Source organism: Sus scrofa, chromosome 18, assembly GCF_000003025.6.
Source record: "Sus scrofa isolate TJ Tabasco breed Duroc chromosome 18, Sscrofa11.1, whole genome shotgun sequence".
NCBI classification, from domain to species: Eukaryota; Metazoa; Chordata; class Mammalia; order Artiodactyla; family Suidae; genus Sus; species Sus scrofa.
Genome location: NC_010460.4, coordinates 1355830 through 1378560, shown reverse-complemented (window position 1 = coordinate 1378560; position 22731 = coordinate 1355830). Strand labels below are relative to the sequence as shown.

The window sequence follows — 22731 nt, the reverse complement described above, 5'->3', positions numbered from 1 at the left end:
TCCTACCGGGGTCTAAGACGTCTTTCTTGCCAGGGTCTTGGCTGAGAAACTAACTCATCCAGGCCAGAGACAGGCTCTTGTTCCGTTTGCCCGAGGGCTCCTGGGCAGGGCTGGTGGTTTCTGTGCTGCGAGGCCACAGGAAGAGCAGTCTTGCTTCAGAGGGTGCCTGTGACTCCGGGATGGTCTGTGACAGTGGCTGGGTGTGCCGGACCGCCAGGCCCCCCGCTTGGGGAGAGGACCCTGCCCGGTCCACAGGCCACGGCCCAGCAGCCCCCCAGTGCGTCTTCATCTTCCCAAAGGAACCCCAAAATGGGCTTCTCCAAACAGGGTGGCCTTAGTCCTGCACGGAGCATGCGCCCAAGGCAGCGTTTCGTCCCCAAGCCCGTCTCCCCAGGAACACGGGTGCCTGCTCGGGGCTGCCCCTCTGCACAGGGCTCCTGCTGCAGGTCCGCTTCAAGCATGAAGACGCCTGGGAGGGCAGGATGCAGACTCCTCCGCCTGGGTGCATCCTGGGTGGGTGCCAGGCTCTGTCTGGGAGCAGAGCCCTAAAGGGCCTGGTGGGGACCCAAGGAGATGGTGCACGGCGACCTCCGGAGGTTCAGGACCCGCAGCCACACAGGCTCAGGGACAGAGCCCCTCTGGGAGAAGAGCTTGTGGAGAAGCCGGGTTTCAAGCTCTGCCCAGCTTCCCTCCGCTGTCCCATGGGTTCTGGGAGAGGCGGGTGTGGACCAGGGCTGATCACCAGCCGGAGAAGATTCTAGTCCTTCAAGATAAAGCTGAGAGGCCCATGCGGGCCCAGACTGACACCCCCTCTTTGTAAGGGTGTGCAGGCTGCTGTCTTCCGTCTTGGAAACTCTACCTTTAAAGACCCTCCCAACAGCTATTTTGTTCTGAACGGCTGCTCTGAGCACCAGACCCAGCACCCATCACCCCTGCCCATCCGTCCCAGGAGGTGGCCATGGAAGGACCCTGCACAGGGCTGGGGCGGGGGCAGGTGCACCCCCAGGGGCTGGGCTGGGGCAGGCAGCCCCTCCTCCACAGCTCCATGGGGAGGGGGTCCGGCCCCCGCGAGCCCCTCGCATCGGATGTACGGACCCCCCGGCTCTCCTCTGACGGTAGGGACACCCTTGGAGGGACTGTCAAGAGAGGAGGCGAGAAAAGCAGGCGGACAGTCTCATCAGGGTCTCCCCAGACGAGGTATTTAAAGTAGGAAACACATGGGGACCAGAGCTCAGCACCCCACTTAGCCCGAGACCAAAATGCGACAGCGGAGGAAATTACATGGGTGCTTAAAAACGTACAGGACTGAAAAGAGAGAGGTGGGGGACGTATCAGGGAGACTCGACGGTCTGAGGTGACGCGACGCCTCTGCGGGCATCAGGATGAAGGCTGATAAGTTACGTGAAGGGTGTGGAGAGGGGTGTTTTAACAGAACCACGGGCAGATCTTCTACGAGGGGCAGGGAGGATACGCACCTCGCCCCTTCAGCTCCGAGCATCCTGGTGAAACTCCGGCATGAAACACAATCTGTGTTTATAAAACAGCTACAAGGGTGTGGGGGGGGGCTGTCCTTCATCACTTTATAAAGGGCTTCATTGAAGGTGAAAGGATTTATTTCAATCCCCCAAATATCTAGGAAGCTCCCTCCAGGGCGTTGGAAGTGGAACTCCCGCTTTACAACCCGTCTTGTGGGTCCGGGCCAACCTTCAGATGGGTCCATGGCTCAGGTCAAAAGGCAGGTGCCCAGCGGAAGAACTGATGATACAGATGCCGATAAAACGCAGACAGACGGCAGACGGGAGCGAGACAGCCCTACCAGCCCACGGAGGGAGCCCTGGCTGATGCCAGGCAGACGGTTCTCGTGTTTTCGACCGAGAAGCACCGACTACGTGGACGCGAGGGGCAGGTATGCATTTGCTGAGGTGCTGCGGTGGTTCAGGCGGGCGACTCCACGATGCACAGCAGAGGCCGGGCAGCGTGAGCGGCGAGCATGAATCACCGTGACCCGCCTTCCCTGGCACCAGACGCGAGGCCCACGTGGCCCACAGGGTCCCCGGGGAGGCTGGCTGGGGGCTGCTCCGCGCACACCCACGGCTCCCACTGAGGCTCCTATGACGCAGGGGTGGCTGGTTTCAAAGTTCAATACTAGGTAAGCACATTTTTAAGACAACAGAGGTGGTTTTTTTTTGTTTGTTTGTTTTTTCCTTTTTTTTTTTTTTTTTTTTTTTTGTCTTTTTGCCATTTCTTGGGCCGCTCCCACGGCATATGGAGGTTCCCAGGCTAGGGGTCCAATCGGAGCTGTAGCCGCCGGCCTACACCACAGCCATAGCAACGCGGGATCTGAGCCGCGTCTGTGACCTACACCACAGCTCATGGCACTGCCGGATCCTTAACCCACTGTGCAAGGCCAGGGATCAAACCCGCAACCTCATGTTCCTAGTCGGATTCGTTAACCACTGTGCCACGATGGGAACTTTTTTGTTTGTTTTTTTAGCTTTCCATAAAAGTAGGAACCACTAAACGAGACACTGGAAAAGAATATTGGTATTAACATGTCAAAACCAATTTTACGATGAATCCATTCAAAGTGAAAGAAAACCAAGAAAACAGGCCTCTTTCTGAGGTTCGCTTTGCTCCCCCGTGGCGTTTGCCGGCTGGTGGGCGAGTCCTGTGACTCGAGGCGCCACCTCCTTCCAGGTGACGGCGAGTGACTGTGGTTGAGGCGCGAGGAGGTCACAGACCGTCCCGGTCCCTCCGCGCTCGTCAGCCGGCTTCGACGGCATCCTCACGCACGGTCACTTCATAAACACGTCTTGAGGTTTTGCAGGTGGCAGGGGTGCCATGCACGCTTTCTTCTTCAGTGTGAGGAACTCGTGACACGTTGAGGGCACAGGTGACAAAGGCCTTGATTCTGCATGAGGAAACTGCCTCCACTCATGCTCTGCTCCCAGCTAAGTATACCTGCAGGGACAGAGGGATGGCGGTGGTGGCCAGCCGTCCAGGAGGAGCCGCGTGGAGCAGCCCCCGCATCCGGGGGGCAGGGGCAGAGCTATCTGTGCGCTGAGCTGGGTCTGCAGGGTCTGCGGTTTTCGGCTGAGCTCCGTTTTGGGAGGAAGGGGGCAGGGACGCGGGGCGGGGGGGGACCAGTGACAGGAGCGTCCTCGGCCCCGACAATCCGGCGGATTCACAGCTGAGCTCCCTCTGTGGCGACAGGACCAGAGAGCCCCAAGCCAAGACGACGCGTCAGGGAGGCTCCACCATACAGTCGGAGGGCCCCTCCTCTCGCTGCCAGGTGCCTGCGGGTGCAAGGGCCACCCCGGGCCTCGACCCCACATGCACGCATGCATGTGCACGCATGCGTGTGCCCACACGCACACACACACAATCGTCCTGGGTCTGCTGTGCTCAGCGGGTTTACTTCATGTTTCTGGATGCTCTGAATGGACTGAAGATTTGTCAAAATTACAACCAGGAAGTGTTCTTATCGGCCGTCTGGAGTCATTATCACCTGCTCTTCACAAGGTCTTCCTGGGATCAAAGGAGACTCACACGAGCATCACAGCCACTTAAAAGTCAAGGGCTCCAGGACTCCACAAACGAGGAAGTTTCCATGGTTTATAAACACAAATTTGAAACCACTTCTCCGGAGAAGCGGAGATGCTTGGTAATCTTCATAAAAAATACCCGTTAAACAAAAGCAGGACTCTGTGTGGCTCCTAAAGCTGCCGTCCCCGATGCTCCAGGAGGCTCTGCTCGTGGCATCTGGGATGCCGGGGAGGCATGGGCAGCGTCACTGCTGAGAACCGGGTACCACGTTGGGTAAAGAACAGAGGGCGTCAGAGGGGGGCGACCGGTAAACTTGTGAAGATGCAGTGACGGCACGACCATCCTGAGGGCCCAGTGCCGCCAGGGGCACAATGAACAGACCACGACCTGCCCCTGGAAGCGGAGCGTGAACGAGACGCGGAGGCAGCAGTGCCACCAAGGGGACACTTTCTACATCCCGGCACCGACGGCGAAGTGCCGCCTGTGGGACCCGGAATGACACAGGACACACGCGCCCTAGGAAACCTCCAGGCCACGCTCAGTCCTCAGTGGGCAGGTCAGAGTGACCAAGGCGACAGCAAGTGCTTTCTCTGTGGCTTCAGGGAAGAGGCCGGGGCCCCGAGTCATGGATGACCCTGGAGGCTTGGGGAGCAGGAGGGGTTCTGAAGGCAGCCCCCCATTTCAGCCAGGATCTGCCACTCTGAGCCGCATGCTCCTGGGGCCCTGCAGGATCAGAACAGAGGGGAGTCCGGGGTGGGGGGAGCAGCTGGGGCTTCAGAGACCTATGGGTGCCCTGAGGGCCTGGCCACTCGTTACCCCCCCCCTTTTTTCTTTTTTAGGGTAGCACTTGCGGCACATGGAAGTCCTGGGCCAGGGGTCAAATGGGAGCTGCAGCTGCTGGCCTACACCACGGCCACAGCAATGCAGCCTCCTTGACCCACTGAGGGAGGCCAGGGATCAAACCAGCATCCTCAAAGCGACAGTGATGGCGCTCAGTCTGCTGAGCCACAGCGGGAACTCCTCTTGTTACCCTTGAACCGGGGACGAGTCCTCCGGGGGGGTTGACCCTCAGTCACTATCAAACCTGCAGTGAGGGCTCTCTGGACCCTTCTCCCTCCCGTGGCCCCTGAGTCTGTTTCTGGATCAGAACGCAAGCATGCGGCTGGCCTCTGGTCTGCTCGGTGGACGGTGGACACGGCACTGGGGCACAGTTCTGCGGAGTCCTCGAATCCCCGTCCCCCGCCCTGGTGAAAGGAGGGGCAGGGGTCCAGAGGCCTCAGGAGGGCACCAAGAGGTCGTGGGAACAGCATGGACAGTCCGCGCTCGCCACAGAATGTTCCAGCACAAGTACATGTGCCTGTGGCCTGACTGACCCGGAGGGTCCCCAACGCAAAGGACAGAGGAGGGGTCCTTGACATTTTGCCCACGCAGAAAACACGGCCGTTCCAGCAGAGCATGGGCCTCGGAATCCTACTTAACACAGTGTTTGAGCCTCCTCTGCCAAGCCAGCAGGGGGGCTGTGCTCGGGGACCCCCTGTGCTGGGGGGAGCCGGGGGTCCTTGGCAGGAGCAGGGATGCGGTCTCACGGTCGGGGCGTGAGCTGCTGCTGAAAGGGCCCGGGGTCTTCTTGCGCCTCCGGGGTCCAGGGGAGAGGGGTGCGTGGGGCTGGGGCGATGGCTGGGAGCACAGGAGCAAGGCCCCCGCGGGGCAGCTGGCTCTGCTAAAGGACACTGGGGACCCCGCAGCTGCATCAACGCCTCCATGGCCATGTGGCAGGGCCGGTGAGCCAGGGGCCAGAGGGCCAGATGTGACCCTGCCCATGGGATGGGAGAGGTCAGCCTGGGCCTGGGGACGAGTGAGCTGCCGCCGGTCAGGAGAAGGAAGCGCTCACGGGAGGGACCGACGACCTGTCGGCAGGTGGGAGAGTTGGGGGACCTGCCGGCGCTCGGGGTGACCTGAGGATGGGGGCTGCCTTGGGGGCGGCTGCAGGCCGCGGCTGCTGTGTGGCTCAGAGAGGCCTGGTAACATGTACCTGGGGTGTTTTCCGGGGACCGTGGTCCCCCTTGTCTTGCTTCTCGCCATTAGCCTATCCTGTCTTTGGTGTCACCTGGGCCCGGGCCCCCCAGCAGAGCTGCCCCCGGCCCCCCGGGCGTCTCAGCTTCGACTGCCCAGTAAACAGACAAGGGAAGAAATATCCCCCTGTTGCCTGATGGGACACAATTTCCGCAACTGAAAGACCCCCTGTCCCCTGTCTGGACCCTCTTTTCAGCTGAAACCTGTGCGAGCTGAGGACAAGGCATCAACCCTCCACCCCGAGGACAAGGCTTCACCCCCCAGGACAAGGCATCACCCCCTGAGGACAAGGCATCACCCCAAGGACAAGGCGTCGCCTCCCCAGTCAAGGCATCACCCCCTGAGGTCAAGGCATCAACCCCCCCCCCACAGGGTGTCACTGGAGAGCCCCTCCTGCTGGATCTTCAGGTCTGTCGCTCCAGGGCCCCTGGTCTCTGCAGGCTGCCTCCCCCGCTCCCTCTTGTCCGTGGAAGAGCCAGTGCCGCCCCTCTGGCCCTCTCGTCCAGCAGCACCAAGTCCATCCCGCCCGGACCTGCTGGACGTTCTCCTCCCAGCGGCTCCAGACTGGTCCCCGCCACCTGGCCTCCGTGGCTTCTCCCAGGTACAGGTTCCACCGGGGCCCTAAGAGAGCTGCCCTGCACCTTGCGGGCTGTCGTGCCTCTGGGCGCTGCCCTCTGAGCTCTGGGCTCTGCCTTGGCCCGGCTGGCTGGACGCCTTTGCCACACCTCTGGGATCTGCTTCCTCAGCCACCAGTCAGCATCCGTCCCCTTGGCGCTGTGAGGAATGGCCTAAGCTCTGTAACTGGCTCTGGGACAGATGGCAGCGAGGCACCCAGGGCCTGCACCCCGGGGCCTCCTTGGCACTCACTGCCCCACATTTCCTGCTGCACGGGTATAAATTGCGGGGGCCGGGGTCTGTTCCTGTCTCGCTGGCCGCGGTTCCAGGCGTTCAGTAAATACCAGGTTGAAATGGCACCTCCAGGGTTTAGCCCAGCATCTGCCAGAGGAGGAAGGATTCTGTGGCGGTGGCCCCAAGGGACAGCAGGACCCGTGAGAGGCGGAAGGGGTGATCCAGGCTCAGCTGAGTCCTGGGTCCTGTAGGACAGGAGTGGCGTGGCCCTGAGAGAGGGGCTGCGTTGCTGGCGGCATGTCCCCACATCCCCCTGCCCTCCAGGTGCAGAAGAGACGGGGCTCAGAGCCGAGGACCCAGACCCGTCCAGGGGCCGTCGCGGGAAGACAGAGCGAGACGTGCGGGCTGGGCCCAGAGAGACGGAGACGAAGGTGTGGACCCCTGTGGACGGCCACTGTCACCTGTTCCCAGGAGCAGAGCCACCCAGTGGGGCCTCCTGCAACGGACGGGACCTCTGCACGTCCTGTTTGGCGGCCACTGGGCCCTCTTAACTCACCTAAGTCGCCACATGGGACCAGCGGCTGCTGTCGTGACCAGCGCAGCTGGGGGAGGGGTGCTGGGTTTTAAAAGTTCAACGAGCCACGAAATGTTATTTCTCCCAGAACAGGAGAAAATATCGGCAAAGCACCGTCTGATAGGTGTTTCATAGTCAGGGGATAGAAAGAACTCCTACCAAAAACCCTCAATTAAACATGGGCAAAGCACTTGAACAGACATTTCACCAAAGGACACATCCAAAGGGTCAACAAATACGAGCAGGCCTCCCCTTTAGGCTTTAGGAAAATGCAAATAAAACCCCCAGGGAGATGCTGCTTCACAGCCACGGGGACAGCAGCTTTCAAACCCCAGGAAATAACGCACGTGGAGCGGGATTGTGGAGAAGCTGAAGCCCCGCTGCAATGCTGGTGTGAACGTGGAAAGGTGCAACCACCCTGCAAAACACTAGGGAGGTTCCTCAAAAATTTAAACACAAACCACCCTGCCCTCCAGCCGATCCACTCTGGGCGCACAACCCCAAAGAACCAGAAGCAGAAACTCCCAAGAGAGTCGCACACCCCTGATCGCAGCGCATTGTTTCAGCAGCTGACAGCGGTCACGATGCAGGATGGACAAGGAACCTGGGGTCTGCCCGTGGGACGGCGCGTCAGCCTCCGTGAGGGGGAGCAGCTGGCACCTGCCACGTGGATCGGCCTTGAGGACGCGATGCCGGGCGACCGGAGTCAGACATCGAAGGACAAACCCTGTGCAGGTCCACTCAGGTGCGGTCCCAGAGGACTCAGGTTCCCGGGGACAGGAGAGAGGGTGACACTGCCACCTCCCTCTGGAGGAGAGACGCTTGCTGGCGTCCCTGGGCGAGGGGCGGACAGTGAAACAGGTCGGCCGCTGAGGATGGAAACGGGTCAGCTGGCCACGCTCCCATGCCGAGGTCACTTGGGAATGACCTCTCAGCCACCTTCGCTTTGAAGGCCTCTCCTGGCAACCTGCTGGCCGGGATCCGTGAGCACAGAGAGAAAAAGCCCGCTCCTGTGGCTCCTGCCAAACAAAAGGAAGGGGCCTCCCCGGAGAGTCAGGGCCTGGGGATGCCCAGCTTCCTCGAAGTGTGGTTTCTGCTGTGGTCTCTGGGTGAGTGACACCTGGCCAGCCAGCGAGGCCACCCCGCCCCCCAGGGGTGGGGAACCCAGCAGATGTGACCGTTGGGGACCCCACCATCGGCCTCTGCAGTCCTTTCACAGGTTGTGAGACAATGTGGGAATCCCTGAGCAGAGAGACCTCATGGACAAAAATATAAAAGCATAAAAAAAAAATCTCAGCTGCAAGAGCAGTGTTGCTGCGTTCGAGCCAAGCCCCTCAGTGCGAGAAATCAGCTCCCAAAACACGGATTCTGATCCAAATGTTCACAACGCGTCAGAAATGCGTTCACAGCCGCAGGAAAAATGTGCAGAAGCATTTTACAGGATGACACTGATTTTCCCGCCACAAAACCCGTGCAGAGCAGCGCCCCCCCCCTCAGATTGCAAACTGCATCGTCGTCTGCGGGCTAACAGCCAGACAGCGCAGAAAGGACGTGAATTAGTCCCCGTTTCCTCTCAAAGGCTCCAGATACCCCTGCAGGCCTTAATCCCCGAAAGCCCCCGTGAAAGGCCGAGGGCCAGGCTGAGGCCGCAGCAGGCCGGCTGAGTGCTCTGGGCTGGCCTCCCGGCCGAGGGGCCGATCTGGGGCCGGCGAGCAGGATGCTTTGGGGAGGCATTCTTTGGTCCTCCTGCAATTCATTCCTTTTAAGAAAAGGAAGCGGGAAGAAAGGTTTCGTGTCCAGGCCTTTGATCACTTGATGAACGCGGGGCCTCCAGCTTCTCAGGCCAGACAAAGGCGGCCTCGGCCACTCGGGCCCCGCCAGCCTGGGTCAGAACAAAACCCCAGCGGCTGCTTGCTGGGGTGGCCTGGGAAAGGCCCACCTCGCCGGCGGAGGGCCCCCCCGCCCTTTGATCTCCCCCGAGACCACGGCCCGGGGCCCCAGGTCAGGGGCTTTCACACAGCAGACCCCCCGGGCAGAGGGGAGCAGGTCAGGAACAGAGGAGGGGTGACCAATCTCAGGAAAGGATGGAGACCCCCCACCCCAGCCCTCCCCGCTCCCTGGCTGGTTCCACCCGGCTGGGCTTGCATTGTTGGGGAAGCAGACGTGATGCAGGCACCACGGGGCGGGGGCTGGGGGGTCGGGCCTGCCTGGAGCGTTGGCGCTTCCCGCTTCTCCCGGAGCAGACCTGCACCACCCCTCAGCCAGGTGCTGCACATGGCGAGTGGACCCCGGGCCCCCCCAAATACCGAGAAGGCAGTGATGCCCGCCCTGCTGTGGGCTCCTTTCCTTTGGCCAAGCCAGGCTCTGCACACCGGGTACCCAGCAGGCTGGCGGGTCACGGGGCTCACAGAGGCGTCACCTCCAACGTGAGACAATGTGTATCTCTTGGTTTAAGAGAACAGAAGCAGTGTGCGTGACAGCAGAGAGGGAGGGCAATGGCCAGGGGAGAAATACACTTTCCACGAAGGGCTCCAGCCTGCGGCCACGCACTTTGCAAATGAGGAGACAGACGTAGGTGTGGCGACACAGCGGCACTAGCAGGGAACAAAGGATGCTTCAACTAAAAAAGTTAGGTTTGTTGCTCAAAGATCAAAACGCGTTATGAAAGCAGCATTGAAGGCTTTGCATTTTGCTTCAGTTGTTTCTTTGTTTGCACAACGCGAGCACCAGGCTACTTCAGGGGCATAGAATGGTCTCTGTGGTGCGAGCCTGGCTTCATTGTCCCCAGCCACCAGCAGGGAGCCTCTGCAGCGCCCAGAGGGCCAGCTCTGGACCCCAGCTAGTCCTCTGGGGACCAGCTGTAGGGCTGGCCACGTGCTCAAGCTCTAGTCCAGACGAGTAATACGGGGCAATTATTTTTATCTTCACGCATCTACATCCTTGGGCTAAAGACGTGTTCCAATTTCCTTTTTTTTTTAATGAGGAGAAAATGGAGTAAGAAAAATGCTTACTTCAAAGAGGCTGGCATTGGCGTAGCATTTCTATAATCAGCATCTGCTCTTACTGCCTGGCGAAGGATGAGGTGTGGGGGTTCCGGGGGGAGCGTACCCTAGCTAAGAACACGCGTGTGTGTGTGTGCGTGTGCATGTGCGCGTGTGCGCAAACCGATGTGGAGTGGACGATGTTTTCACAGGTGGGAGGGGGACCGAAGGTGTCACCCTTCCCAGCGTTTCCCTCCCAAGTCCCCTGGGAGGCTGACAGGCACCCCAAGAACAGGTCGGTTTAGGGACCAGCAGGATCCGGGGTCTGTGCTGAACAGCAGGTGGTTCTCCCACAGGCAGGCCCGGGGCCGGGGGGGATCCTCTCCCACCGGAAGGGAGGGCTCCCGGCTCCCGGTTCCCTCTGCGGCCACACTCCGAGAGGGGCCGGCTGGGCTCAGCCCCTGCGCTCTCACGGGTTAAACTTCGCCCCCACACAGCGCTCCAAGCCCAGGCAAAAGGCCCAGGACCATGGAGAGCGACGCATGGGCCAGACAGATGTGACAAAGGTGACCCCTTTTCGGGACAATCAAGACCCGGGATTTCAGGTGGCTGCGAGACAAAACCTACATTTTGCCATTGTCGTTTAAAGAGCAGGGTGGAGGTGCCGAAGGATGCTCTGAGCGGCTGCGGCCCTGGACCGTCCAGGCTGCCTTCTCCCGACTCGGGATGTTAACACGTGACGTCTCCGCCAGCCTTTCCCCAGCACCTACTGTGCGTCCAGCCCAGTGTGTGACCCTGGGCGGAGGTGGCGACAAAGGAGGACCCTCAGAAATGAGCATGCTTGCTGCAAACGGCGTTCCTCCGACTCAGGAAAGGGACAACAGGCTAATTCTCCCCAAGGCTTTTTGTGCCGAGTGCACCCAGGTTGCCATGGCAACACCTTTGCGCCACAACAAAGCCACTCGCTCGGAGCCTTACCTTTGGCCATCTTATTGAGAACCATGTCGATCAGGACATAGGTGCCACTCCTGCCGGCGCCGTCACTGTCAACAGAGGGAGAGAGATGAGAGGCGCTGGGCCCTGCTGTCCCCCACGCCCCAACATCTTCCCTTGGGCTCGAGGGGGGGCCCCCAGAGGGGAGGAGGGCGGGGCACAGGAGAGGAGGGGAGAGAGCGGGACGAGGGGGACCGGGGCGGGGTGGGGGGGGAGGACGGGAAGGGGAGGGGAGGGGAGAGGAGGGGGGAGTGGGGAGGGGAGGGGGAGGAAGCGTCGGAGCGCCCTCAGCTCAGCTCTCAGCCCAGAGCTGGGAGGGGATTCGCTCTTGTGCTGTGTCGATTTGTTCCATTCTTCCTTTTTTCTCCCCTCTTTGGTCAAAGATGTGGCAAATTTTGTCAGGAAAAAAAAAAAAAAGAAAAAGAAAAAAGAAATAAAGAGATGCCTGGCAGTGTCAGAGGTGATGGCATTTGTATTCAAAGGATCTGTAAGAGGCCGGCTGGGAGCTGCGCAGGATGCAGGATGGAAGACGAGGGCCGGACGCAGGTCTCAGGCGCGTCCATGCTCCTGGGGGGGCCGGCCGGTCCCTTCCTCTCTGAAGCTGGGCCCACATGCCCCCTGTTAATCCGAGGGTTCTTTCCTCTCTTCCTCGTCCCCCAGCTCTAACGGGAATATTTACCATCTGGACCTGAGGTTTGAAAATGTTTTGCATCGTGGCTCAACATTGGCAAATGAAAAAAAAGCAAGAGCCTTTTCTGGGCGGAGAGAGGCCCTGGCATGTGGCATCCCTCAGGTCAAGCAGGGCTTCCCTCGTGCCCACCAGCGGCTTGAGGGTCGTGGGGGGTTTTGGCATTTATACTCCCGGCAAAACCAACCGACTTAAGGACAAAACACATTTCCATCTTCTGGACTCCAGGAGCTGTGGCCACACGAGTGTGCCTTCAGTTTCTGACCCGAAGGCCGGCCGGCCAGCCGGGAAACTCGCTGGGCCTGCGGGGCGTCTCTGCACCGTCAAGAGTCATCGAGCTCGGCCTCGACAAGTGGTTGAAAGAGCCCGGGCTGCAAAGGGAGCCTTTCCGCACCGCGCTCCCGGCCACCGGCGCCGCAGAGGCAAGGACCCGGGCACGTTGTGCTTGGCCGCCCCTCACCGTCGGGTCGCTGCAGGGTCTCCCTCCCTCCTCCGGCCCCGCGGTGCCTCCCAGACCCGACGGCCCACGGGCGCTGCTCGGGCTCCGCTTGTGGCACGAGGTGTGTGAGCCCACTTCCGAGGGTGCGACCCACGCTCTGTTCTTGTCTTCCTCAGACCGAAACACACATCCGACACACACACACCCGAGACACATGACCCATGCACACGACACACACGACACACACACAGGACACACACAACAGACACACAACAGACACACGACACCCCCTCCACGACACCCCCCCCACGACACACGAGACACACACACACACACACACACACGACACACATGACCCATGCACACGACACACATGACACACACAGGACACACACGACAGACACACAACAGACACACGACACACACGACAGCCCCCCCCCCACGACACACAAGAGACACACACACACACACACACACACACATGGCTGTATGCACACACAGGACACACGCAGGTGCATTCACACCCACACCCGCTCAGACACCCACATCCCCAGACACACGCACACACTGGTTGACTGAATGGACACACTTGCTGCTCTCAGGTTCTTGGCAGTCCTGTTTCCTTTCAACCCCAGGCAGAAAGGAACGTTGTTCCGTCCAGCAGTTCTGGAAGATGGAGATGTTTCTTCACCAAAACAGCGAGTGTGAAGCCTGGGGCAGAGCCCGTCCGCAGAGGGAGGTTTCCTGGGGTGGGTCTATTCTTCCTGGTGGTGTACGCCTTGGGGGCACAAGCCTTTGGATTCTCGCCCGGCCCCAAGTGTCCGTCAGCCTCGACACAGGGTCCCAAGCGTCTGCCAAGCGCGCTGGAGCCGAGACCATGCCTCACGTTTGGCGTGCTGTCTCGGAGCCCGGTGAGGCTCGAAGAAAAAGTAGTTAAGATCCTTGGTTTTGGACTTCCCATCATGGCACAGCGGAAATGAATCTGACCAGGAACCATGAGGTGGCGAGTTCGATCCCTGCCCTTGCTCAGTGGGTTAAGGATCCGGTGTGGCCGTGAACTTGGTGTAGGTTGCAGATGTGGCTCGGATCCTGCGTTGCTGTGACTGTGGCGTAGGCCGGCAGCTACAGCTCCGATTCGACCCCTAGCCTGGGAACTACCATGTGCCACAGGTGCGGCCCTAAAAAGAAGAAGAAGAAAAAAAAGATTCTTGGGTTCCTTTAGAAGTACCAGTTGGATGAGTTATAAGGCAATTAGGAAGTTCAGCTCCCAGGGTTACCAGGATCTGCTTTTGAGGTGGGGACCGAGTCTCAATCCAGGATCTACTTGTGAGGTGGGGAATCCAGGGTGAAAGCTGTACTTGCCTGCAATGGACAATTATCGGACAAGAACGGCCCCTGTAGCACTTGTTTACTTTTCTGAAACAGAGAGAGACACAGATGTTATGGTTATGCTCCCCGACTCCTGCCGCTGTCACCCCAAACAACTCATAAACCAAAGCAAATAGGCCCCCTCCTTGACATTCTGCAGGAGCCTGTTTCGACAAAGAAAATCAAAGTTACACACTTCCGAAGATTTATTTCCCTTTGCAACAGTCAATCGTGAAACAGAACTCGGAAAACCACGCTTCCTTTCCCACGATTTTCTTTTTCCCTTTACAAGTGTGATCTCTGGCCCCCCCTTTCTCCCCGCTCCCCTCCTGTTCCTCTTGTTGCTCCAGCGATAGGTCTAGATTCTCCACTGTAATTTCTGAGTTTTGCAATTTACCCTCCAAATTTCTTACAGCCTAGGCACCCCCCTGGGATGCAGTGGCACCACGGAGTCTCCAAACAGCATCTCAGAGGCCTCTCCACATCTGTCGGTTTTGCAGGGACAGCTACGTTACAGAGAAACCTCAGGTACGGCCGGGGCAAGTCCCTCCGTTATTGTCAATTTGATTACGTTTCACACCGCTGGTTGTGCAGATGTGAGACCAGGATTTATGAAAATGAACGAAGCAGAGATTAAGACTTTGTAACCAAGTCCGAAAGCAAAACAGAGCCCGGATTTAAAATTCACGGTGTGAGCTGGAAATTGTTTGTAGTTCCGGGAAGCGAGTAAGCATGTTTATAAAGTCTATCGAAATTCTCGCTAAAATATTTCTAAAGAAAGAAAATCAAAGACTGAATTCTGGTTAATTGGAAGGAAAAATGTGGGCAGGGCTGTGCTCCAAGATGTGCCGCGTGTATTTCTACGACGTAAGTCAGGAAGGAAAAATTAAAAAAGAGTGACAGTGGAAAGAAATCTGGTTTGTCAGGCCGGACGTGGGAAAAAGATCACCCTTCTTGGCAGAGGTTGGGCTGCTCTCACGGCAAGAGGCAGCTGGAAGTGGAAGTTCCACCAGCGTTTTTTCTGCTCCCAAACCCTAAGAGGGTGTGGGGTGGCATGAAGCAATGGGCACATCCGAGGATGGGAGATGCTTCTCAAGGGAGCCGCCTCCCCGAAGACCACGAGGGCAGAGGAGCCGGCCGTGGAGCCGGGGAGGGTGCGGGCAGAGCCGCCTGTGCCCTGGGGCTGCAGCGTCTGGGAGCGAGACCCAGACCCGGGTGTAACGGGCTGCGGCCCCGGCCACGTCGTGGTTTCTGCTGGGGCCTCTCCTTGCGTCGGCCTGCACCCCAGCGTTAACTGTAGCGGAGGTGGCGGAGGAAATGGGAGCTGATTAGAGTCAAGGGCACGTCTGTGCCGGGAGGCCCCGAACCTTCTCGGCCCCTTGGGAATAAAACAGATTGGAAAATAGATGCACACGCCTCCTCCTTCTAAAACCTCCCGTTCTGGGCTCAGGTTGTCAAGGCAACGTGAGCTTCAGCTCCGACAAAATAGATGCCAGACCCTAAGGACGTGCCTCAAGTGTGAGCCACGGGAGCCCACAGCTCAGCAGAGGCTGTGTGTGTGCAGGCAGACATGTCTGTATTCAGGTGTGCGTGAACACGCCGTGTGTGTGTGTGTGTGTGTGTGTACATGTGTATCCAGGCATGCATGAGCACGCTGTGTGTGTGTGTGTGTGTGCAGACATGTCTGTATCCAGGCGTGCGTGAACACGCTGTGTGTGTGTGTGTGGACATGTCTGTATCCAGGTGTGCGTGAACACGCTGTGTGTGCAGACATGTCTGTATCCAGGCGTGCGTGAACACGCTGTGTGTATGTGTGTGTACATGTGTGTATCCAGGTGTGTGTGTGTACACGTGTGTACCCAGGCATGTGTGAACATGGTGTGTGTGTGCATGTGTGTATCCAGGCGTGTGTGAACAGCTGTGTGTGTGTGCATGCGAGTGCAGGACGGGGCAAGCTCCCCCAACAGACCAGAGCTGGGCTGGCTCTGCTTTACCAGCTGTGCATCTTCAGGCAGGGCACCCTCCCGGGCATTCCTCAGTCCTTGGGGTTCCAGGCAGGCACCACCCCAGCTCTGCCCCCCATCGTTTTGTTCTAGCTCCTTCCTGACAGGGCCGTCTGTATTCCTACAGACTCAACTCAACTTTGGGTCAATCACCACGTTTTGCTCACTTTTCTTCTGATGGGACCAACACAAAAAAGGTTCATTAAGAAAGAAAAGTTACATGACCACCCAATTCCCTTCTTTAAACTGGGCTGCTTTGGGGCAGCAACAAGACAGGGAGTCCGCAGACCAGCCCTGTTCCACAAGAAAACCCTCCCTTGCTGAGAGATGCTGTTAAAAAAAAGCGAATTCCTGGCTGCTTTGGCTGCGACTTGCTTCTCATTCCTGCAATTCCTGCCTCTACCTTAGGATCCATTTCCAATGTTATTTTCTCCAGCGTGTTGTGGCTGGTTGCCTCGGCAGGACCTGGGAAGCTTTTGATTTGGTATTTTGGTTTTATTTTGTTTTGTTTTGCTTTTGTCCTTTTTTTTAGGGCCGCACCTGCAGCCTATGGAGGTTCCCAGGCGAGGTGTCTCATTGGAGCTGTAGCCACCGGCCTACACCAGAGCCACAGCAACTCGGGATCCGAGCCGCGCCTGCAACCTACACCGCAGCTCACGGCCACGCCGGATCCTTAACCCCCTGAGCAAGGGCAGGGATTGAACCTGCAACCTCGTGGTTCCTAGTCGGATTTGTTTCCGCTTCGCCACGATGGGAACTCCTGGACCTGGGACGGTTTCACTGCAATTTTAACACCCAAGCCAGCCCCGCCCTGTGCTAAACCTTTTCACAGACAGCCCCAGTCCAGGAGCTGGGGAGCCGAAAGGCAGCCTGCCGCATGGTTTCGCATTTTATGTAGAGGGAACCAGGGTGTGTATTGTCGCAACGTGAAACACCAGAAGGAAGAAAAGCAGACGCCTCCCGAGGTCCACAGAAGCAGGTGTCTGGCTGGTCGACCCAAGACAGACGCGGGTCACTGGCGAAGGTGAGCCGTGCACGGCCGTCTGGCGTTACGTGCCTAGAACCAACCATCTGTAAGCAAGAGGCCGCCAACACTGAGCCAAACGGGTGTCGCCTGGACTTCGGCTGGAAGAGCCCCTGAGAAGGAAGGATTAGTGATACAAACCAACCCACGGGTCATGGAGTGAGGAGGAGCCGCCATGCACCTGCCAGCCAGCAAAGGTCAGAGGTCGTGAGAGGCTCAGAAAGGGGCTTCCCCCACTGTCCCTGCAGCACAGTCACAGTTTCCAATGATCACTTTTGTGACTATGCAACTGGGCTCATATTACTAGCTGCAACATCACAAAAATGACACTGGCCACCGCTAATTAGCTGGCAAAGTAAGGGTTTGTCCATTTTACCGGGAGCAGCGCTGGCGAATGTCATTGCAAAGAGAGACGTGAGAGAGGAATGGAGCGATGGCGAGAGCGCTTCGAAAGCAAAGCCTCACATGTGATGCTCATTATCTCTTAGCTTCGCAGTTTCTCTTTAAAGTGTAAATGCACTCCCTCTGGGCGCCAGAAATATTTAATTACACATCCTGGGCTCTGACGCACACGCTGGGCCGGGGCGGGAATGGATGCTGGTCTATTGTGCAGGGCAGGCCCCGCGGCCCCGCGGCCCCGAGTGACCAGTGTCTTCAGAAGCATCTCTCCTTCCGACGGCGGACACCTGGGTACCACGCGACACAGAAAATCACAAAGAAGCAGGCTGCGTCTGCTCGGAGCAAGGATCGTGGCCACGGCCCAGGGAACACGGGGGAGCAACCTCAGCTGCCAACGGGGCAGGAAAGCTCTGTCTCTAGTGAGATGCTCCCGGCGGGTCTGGGGGCTCGTCTTCCTTTTCACCTACTGTCTCCTAGACCCGGGGGGAGGGACACTGCCCAGCCCCATATATGGATATGAGGGTGGGGGGCGAGCCCACAGGCATAGATGCGCCCACGCGCCCCGTGAGCGTAGAGCTGGGCAGGAGGGGACGGCCGCCTGTCGCTACGACGTGTTCCCGATAATGACAATTGTCCGAGGAGGCTCTCTCGGGAATGTGCCCCAGGTGAGGTTTGCAGACGTGAATTTGTATAGAGAAATGTGACAGAGGCCCAGGCAAGGGACAGGCTGGGAGGGACTTTTCAGGTGCGGCCAGGACTCTGCCCGCCAGCGCCCCTGCCTTCAGGGTGTGTGTGCGTGTGCGCGTGCAGGATGGGTGTGCCCGTGTGTGCACGTCTCGGCTGGCGTGCTTTCACGGGCTACTGGATATAAAGATCGACTCTAATGAATCGGGGTGTTTTTCAAAGTAGACTAAAAGGCAAAAGAAATAGCATCAGAATCACCTTCAGGATCTGTCGCACGCACACCCAGGACACCCGACATGTGCCCCCGCCCCACCTTCCTGGAGACACTCGAGTTAGGTACCTGCAACCTGTTCTGGTGGAAATCACTTTACGAGCACGTGCAATTATTATTAATATTATTTGTTGTCTTTTTAGGGCCACACCCACGGCATATGGAGGTTCCCAGGCTAAGGGTCCATGTGGAGCTGCAGCCGCTGGCCTATACCACAGACACAGCCATGCAGGATCCGAGCCGCGTCTGTGACCTACGCCACAGCTCATGGCAACACCGGACCCTTAACCCACTGAGTGAGGCCAGGGATTGAACCTGCAACCTCACGGTTCCTAGTCGGATTCGTTTCCGCTGCGCCACGACGGGACCTCCAGCTCACGGGATTTTAAAGTGGTCTGAAGGGCATGTTGCCTTTAGTCCCCGGTTCCTTGTTCTGATTATTTGTTTTCTGTACTCGGTGGGTTCCCGATCAGCTGCCCGGAGGGAGGCTCTCTAATGTTCAGAACCTGGTTACGGGGGCCCTTCAACAGCTTTGCTCTCTCGGAAGTGGTTTATTCATTTGCTGCCATTAAGCAGCCAATGCTGACGAACGGGTATCACCGAATCGGATGCCCAATGCTTGTCTTCACTCCTGCTTTTCTTTTTGCATTGCCACTATCTTCCTAGCGTTCATTCCACCAGTTCAATAAATACACTTTAAAACAAGCCAGCCCCGCAGGTGCCTCGCCAACTAGCGTGTGAACCAAAGACTCGATGTTTGTAAGGGGTCAGCTTCAAAACGGCACTGCCAGCACACAGACACGTGCAGGGACTCATCTCCGACTCCGGGCCTGAGTTTCTTGGCCGCATCTAACCAGAGTAGTCGCCACAGGAAACCCGGGTTTTATTGCTCCATATCCACGAAATACACACGCCGGGCTCCTGTACCACTGAAGACGCATGAGCACGTTCCCGGGCTTCTAAGACGCCCGTTTCCCACTCACATCTGAACACCTCTGAGCCAGAACAGCCCTGCCCTGCACATGTGAGCAAACGTCATGCCCCCTCCCTGCGCCCCCCCGAACAAAACACAAAGTATCTGCAAGAGGCACGCAGAAGAGAGAGGCTGCGCCTTAGGGCACGCGCCCCCCCTGGACACGGGAACCTGCCGAGAAACCGCCCTCCCTCTCTGTGCATCCACACCCTGACCGCGGCCCCTGCGGGTGGGCGGCGGGCTGCGGGTTTTACCTGCGGAAATCCAGGAGGGACCTCGCGGAGGAAGGCACGCCCTGGTCATACCAGCTCAGGAAGTGGAACTGGGTCACGGTGCGCGTCTCGCTGGTCTGCAGGTTCTTCAGGTAGAAGCTCCGCACGAGGAAGTCCTCGCACCAGATGTGCTCAGAGACCAGATTCACCTGGGCGGGGAGACAGCGGCCGGGGCGGGAACAGGGGTCGGCTGGGGACCGGCTGGGCCGGCGCCGGCCCCTCTGCAGAGCGGGATGGGGGGGGAACCACGGGGCGCGGAGGGCGCGTGGCGGGAGGCCCTCCGACCACCCCGCCCATCTTCAGGGGGTTTAACGCAGAGACCCCTTTGGGCAGGTGCTTTATGTCACCTGGGGGCCGAACAGTCCAACCAGGTGAAAACAAACGTGTTCGAACCCGAATGACTCCCGTTGGGGTCTTTTTTGAGCCATGTGAACCTTCAAGAAAATCCCCAGGGAAAACGGATACGTTTGAGCAGAAGCCCCCCCGGGGGTTCCACTCCCCCGGGAATTGCATCAGAGAGGCACCGCCTGCCTCAGAAAGGACACCCAAAGGGGCCCTGAGCCGGGAAAGCCCAGGCAGGGCCCCAAGGCCACGGCCGACTCAGGGTCAGTCTCCGTGGTCTCACGTGGTCCTGCTGTGGCACTTGGGCGCTGCGACTCATTTTCATGCACGACAGGCCCAAGAGCACACCCTGGCACCCCTTGGATGGCTCACGTTTATTTCATTCCGTCTCAATGGGCAAGAGTCAGGCCAGAGAAATGAACGTGTCAGCAGGTGACCCCAGATAAGAAGGCCAACCCTGCGGACAGGCCCCAGGGGCGGTGGGAGCTGGGGTACAGGCAGGTAGCGAAGAGCCAGGGTCATCAGGGCCTTCGTCCTGAAACTGGACCCATTAGAGCCCCGTTATCCAGAGCTAGGCTCACGAGACCACCCAGGGAGCTCATGTTGGGGGTCCCTTCTGTCCAAATTTGGATGCAGAACATGTGAAACATGAAAACTGTTTCTGCCAGAGTCCCCGTGGCACAGGGTCTGCAGGGGGCCGGGGGTCTGCTGACCATGGGTCTGGGGGACCCCTGCTAAGGGGACCCACAGCACAGTGCAGCTTGAAGGGGCAGCGGCTGCACCTGCTCAGGGCAGGCCCACCCGCACCTGCTCTGGTCTCAAGCCCATGACCCACAGTCCCTGAGCCCACAGCCCCAGAGCCCACACTGGTCATGGCCCACAGCCACCAAAGCCACGGCCCCCAAGCCCGCGGCCCCCAGAGGGCACCTCAGGGATGTACCTCATAGACGTGGTAGAGGTTGGCGCCTTCATCCGGCCAGTAGTGGTAGCACTGCCCGACGCCGTTCTCGGAGAGGGAGGTCAGCATGACAATGACGGCGCAGCCACTCTCCCACACCATCTGCAGGCAGAGGCTGGCATCAGCGGCTGAGCCCTCCCCGCAGGGCAGTCAGTGCCCCAGACCCACGCCGTTCACAGGACCTCACTTCAGGTCTGTTAGACCAGCGACTCTGCAGCTGCTGTGGCTTCCCCGAGTGCCTCCCAAACCGACCTGATCACGCATCACAGCCCTGTCCCGGCCCAGCCCCAGGGGGCAAAGCAGCAGCCAGACCCACGCTCACACACACGCAATGGCAGGCACAAAAGCCCTCCAACCCAGGTGCTTGCAAAAAAGCCCCAGCTCTGGAGCTGTGAACCAGTGGGTGAGGACCCAGGGCCCAACGGCTCCCACCACGGCCTCCGTGGGGCCACAGAGAGGCGTGTGCAAGAGGAGTTGCGGGGTGGGAGGGCTGCTTTGCCCGGGCTGGTGACACCAGCTTCACGGAGGTCTCGGCAGCGACTGCACTGAGACCCTCATTGTGCAGCCAAGAGAGCTTCCGTTTCTTTAAAATACGGACTGACCAATCCCATGGCCATTGTGGTCCTTAAAAGAGGCACACATCTCAAACACAGAAGGCTTTCTCGTCCCGTTGTTAGAAAAGTCCCCCTTTAAATTAGATTCTGGAAATCAGACACAGGCGCTGCGGTGTATACGCCCCGGCAATACGAAGAGTCAATATTCTGAAGGCCCCTCACTGTGTACCATTCACAGGGGAACTTAATGGGACTTGCTAATGTGATTACAGAAAAGCCCACGCTCATCTGAATTATGCTCAGACCCATGTCCCTTCCTCCTCAGCGCAAATCCAAGAATTCAAAGCGTGAGGCTTTCTGAGTTTTCCAGGCTTGCAGACCTGCCCCCAGTCGGTCCCTCCAACACCAAGCAGCTCAGTGGGCCTTGGAACGGTGGAGACCTCACAGAAGCCAGCACGAAAGTGAGAAGCACTGATCCGTGAGTGTCATAAAACCCAACGATCTAGACCACGAGGGACCCGCTGAGCTCCGCCTGTGACCCCGGGCAGGGTTGTAAGAAGCCCCTCACCCAGAGAGGGTCCGTCCTTCCGGGACCCTGAAGGTTTGGTTAAGACTGAAGCCAAATGAGGGGGTTCCCGTCGTGGCGCGGTGGTTCACGAATCCAACTAGGAACCATAAGGTTGCGGGTTCGATCCCTGGCCTTGCTCAGTGGGTTAAGGATCTGGTGCTGCTGTCAGCTGGGGTGTAGGTCGCAGACAAGGCTCGGATCCCGCATTGCTGTGGCTCTGGCATAGGCTGGTGGCTACAGCTCCGATTGGACCCCTAGCCTGGGAACCTGCATATGCTGCGGGAAGCGGCCCTAGAAAAGGCAAAAATACAAAAAAAAAAAAGAAAGAAAAAAAAAAAAAAGACTGAAGCCAAATGAAACGTCATTTAAAAAACAACCCCCCCCCCAGTTCCTATTTCTTTTCAGGTCACAGTGAAAGCAGAGAGGGAAACCACTAGAATCAAACACATCACAGCCCACGGGGGCACCAACCACACGCCCTGCCTGCGGCCGCCTGCACCTGCCCTGTCCACCTCCCGCCGCAGTGCCCACCAACGGGACTTCGGAACCCGCCGAGAAGGCCAATGTGGGCCTTGGTGGGAACAGAGGGTCGCATCAAATCCCAGGTATGTGGGTTCCGCCTCCGAGCGGGGGAGTCACACTTGCTGTCTTCCTGGGCTTGGGTTCTGCAGGGTCCTGCCCACCCGGAGGCTGGATCTGCGCCCCAAACCTGTGAGAAACCCGAGTCTCCCGCCTCGAGGCCGTAAGGAACGACCCGGAGCCCACCTAAGCTTGCGGTTGGCATTCACGCAGGCGACCTGCTGGATTCAAGAGCAGGCAGGTGAACATCGGAAAGGGCCGTTGCCAGCACTCTGCGTTTAGCCGAGCGTCAGAGGACACAGCGTTCGTGGGCATCTGCTGGTTCAGTGGGCACATCCCCGGAGCCCCCGGCAAGGCTTAGGAGGTCAGAGGTCATGGCAGGGTGGGGAGGGGGCCTGGCCGTAATGTCCTTTGTTGGTGCAAAGTGGGTTACTTTTCCTCAACAGGAAGCAGAAGCTGCTGTCCCGGATCAAAACCAAGCTGTCCACACACGAGCCTCGGTGGGTCCCGAGGAGACCAAGGGACGTGAAATACATACCTGGGCTGTCACGTGATCCAACCGAGTAGGTTTCCTGACTCTTGGTTAAAAACCC

General features: G+C 58.7%; 1 protein-coding gene across 3 annotated transcripts in view; it reads right to left on the bottom strand.

Moving 5' to 3' along the window:
- PTPRN2 (protein tyrosine phosphatase, receptor type N2) overlaps positions 1-22731 on the bottom strand; it is a 668485-nt gene that overhangs the window by 11049 nt on the left and 634705 nt on the right. For all 3 annotated transcript variants that reach the window (XM_021079161.1, XM_021079162.1, XM_021079163.1), the window contains 4 exons: positions 20420-20539; positions 19120-19286; positions 13506-13559; positions 11002-11066 (listed from right to left, as the gene is read on the bottom strand). In XM_021079161.1, coding sequence (XP_020934820.1) covers positions 11002-11066; positions 13506-13559; positions 19120-19286; positions 20420-20539 — 406 coding nt within the window. The remainder of the gene's footprint in view (positions 1-11001; positions 11067-13505; positions 13560-19119; positions 19287-20419; positions 20540-22731) is intronic.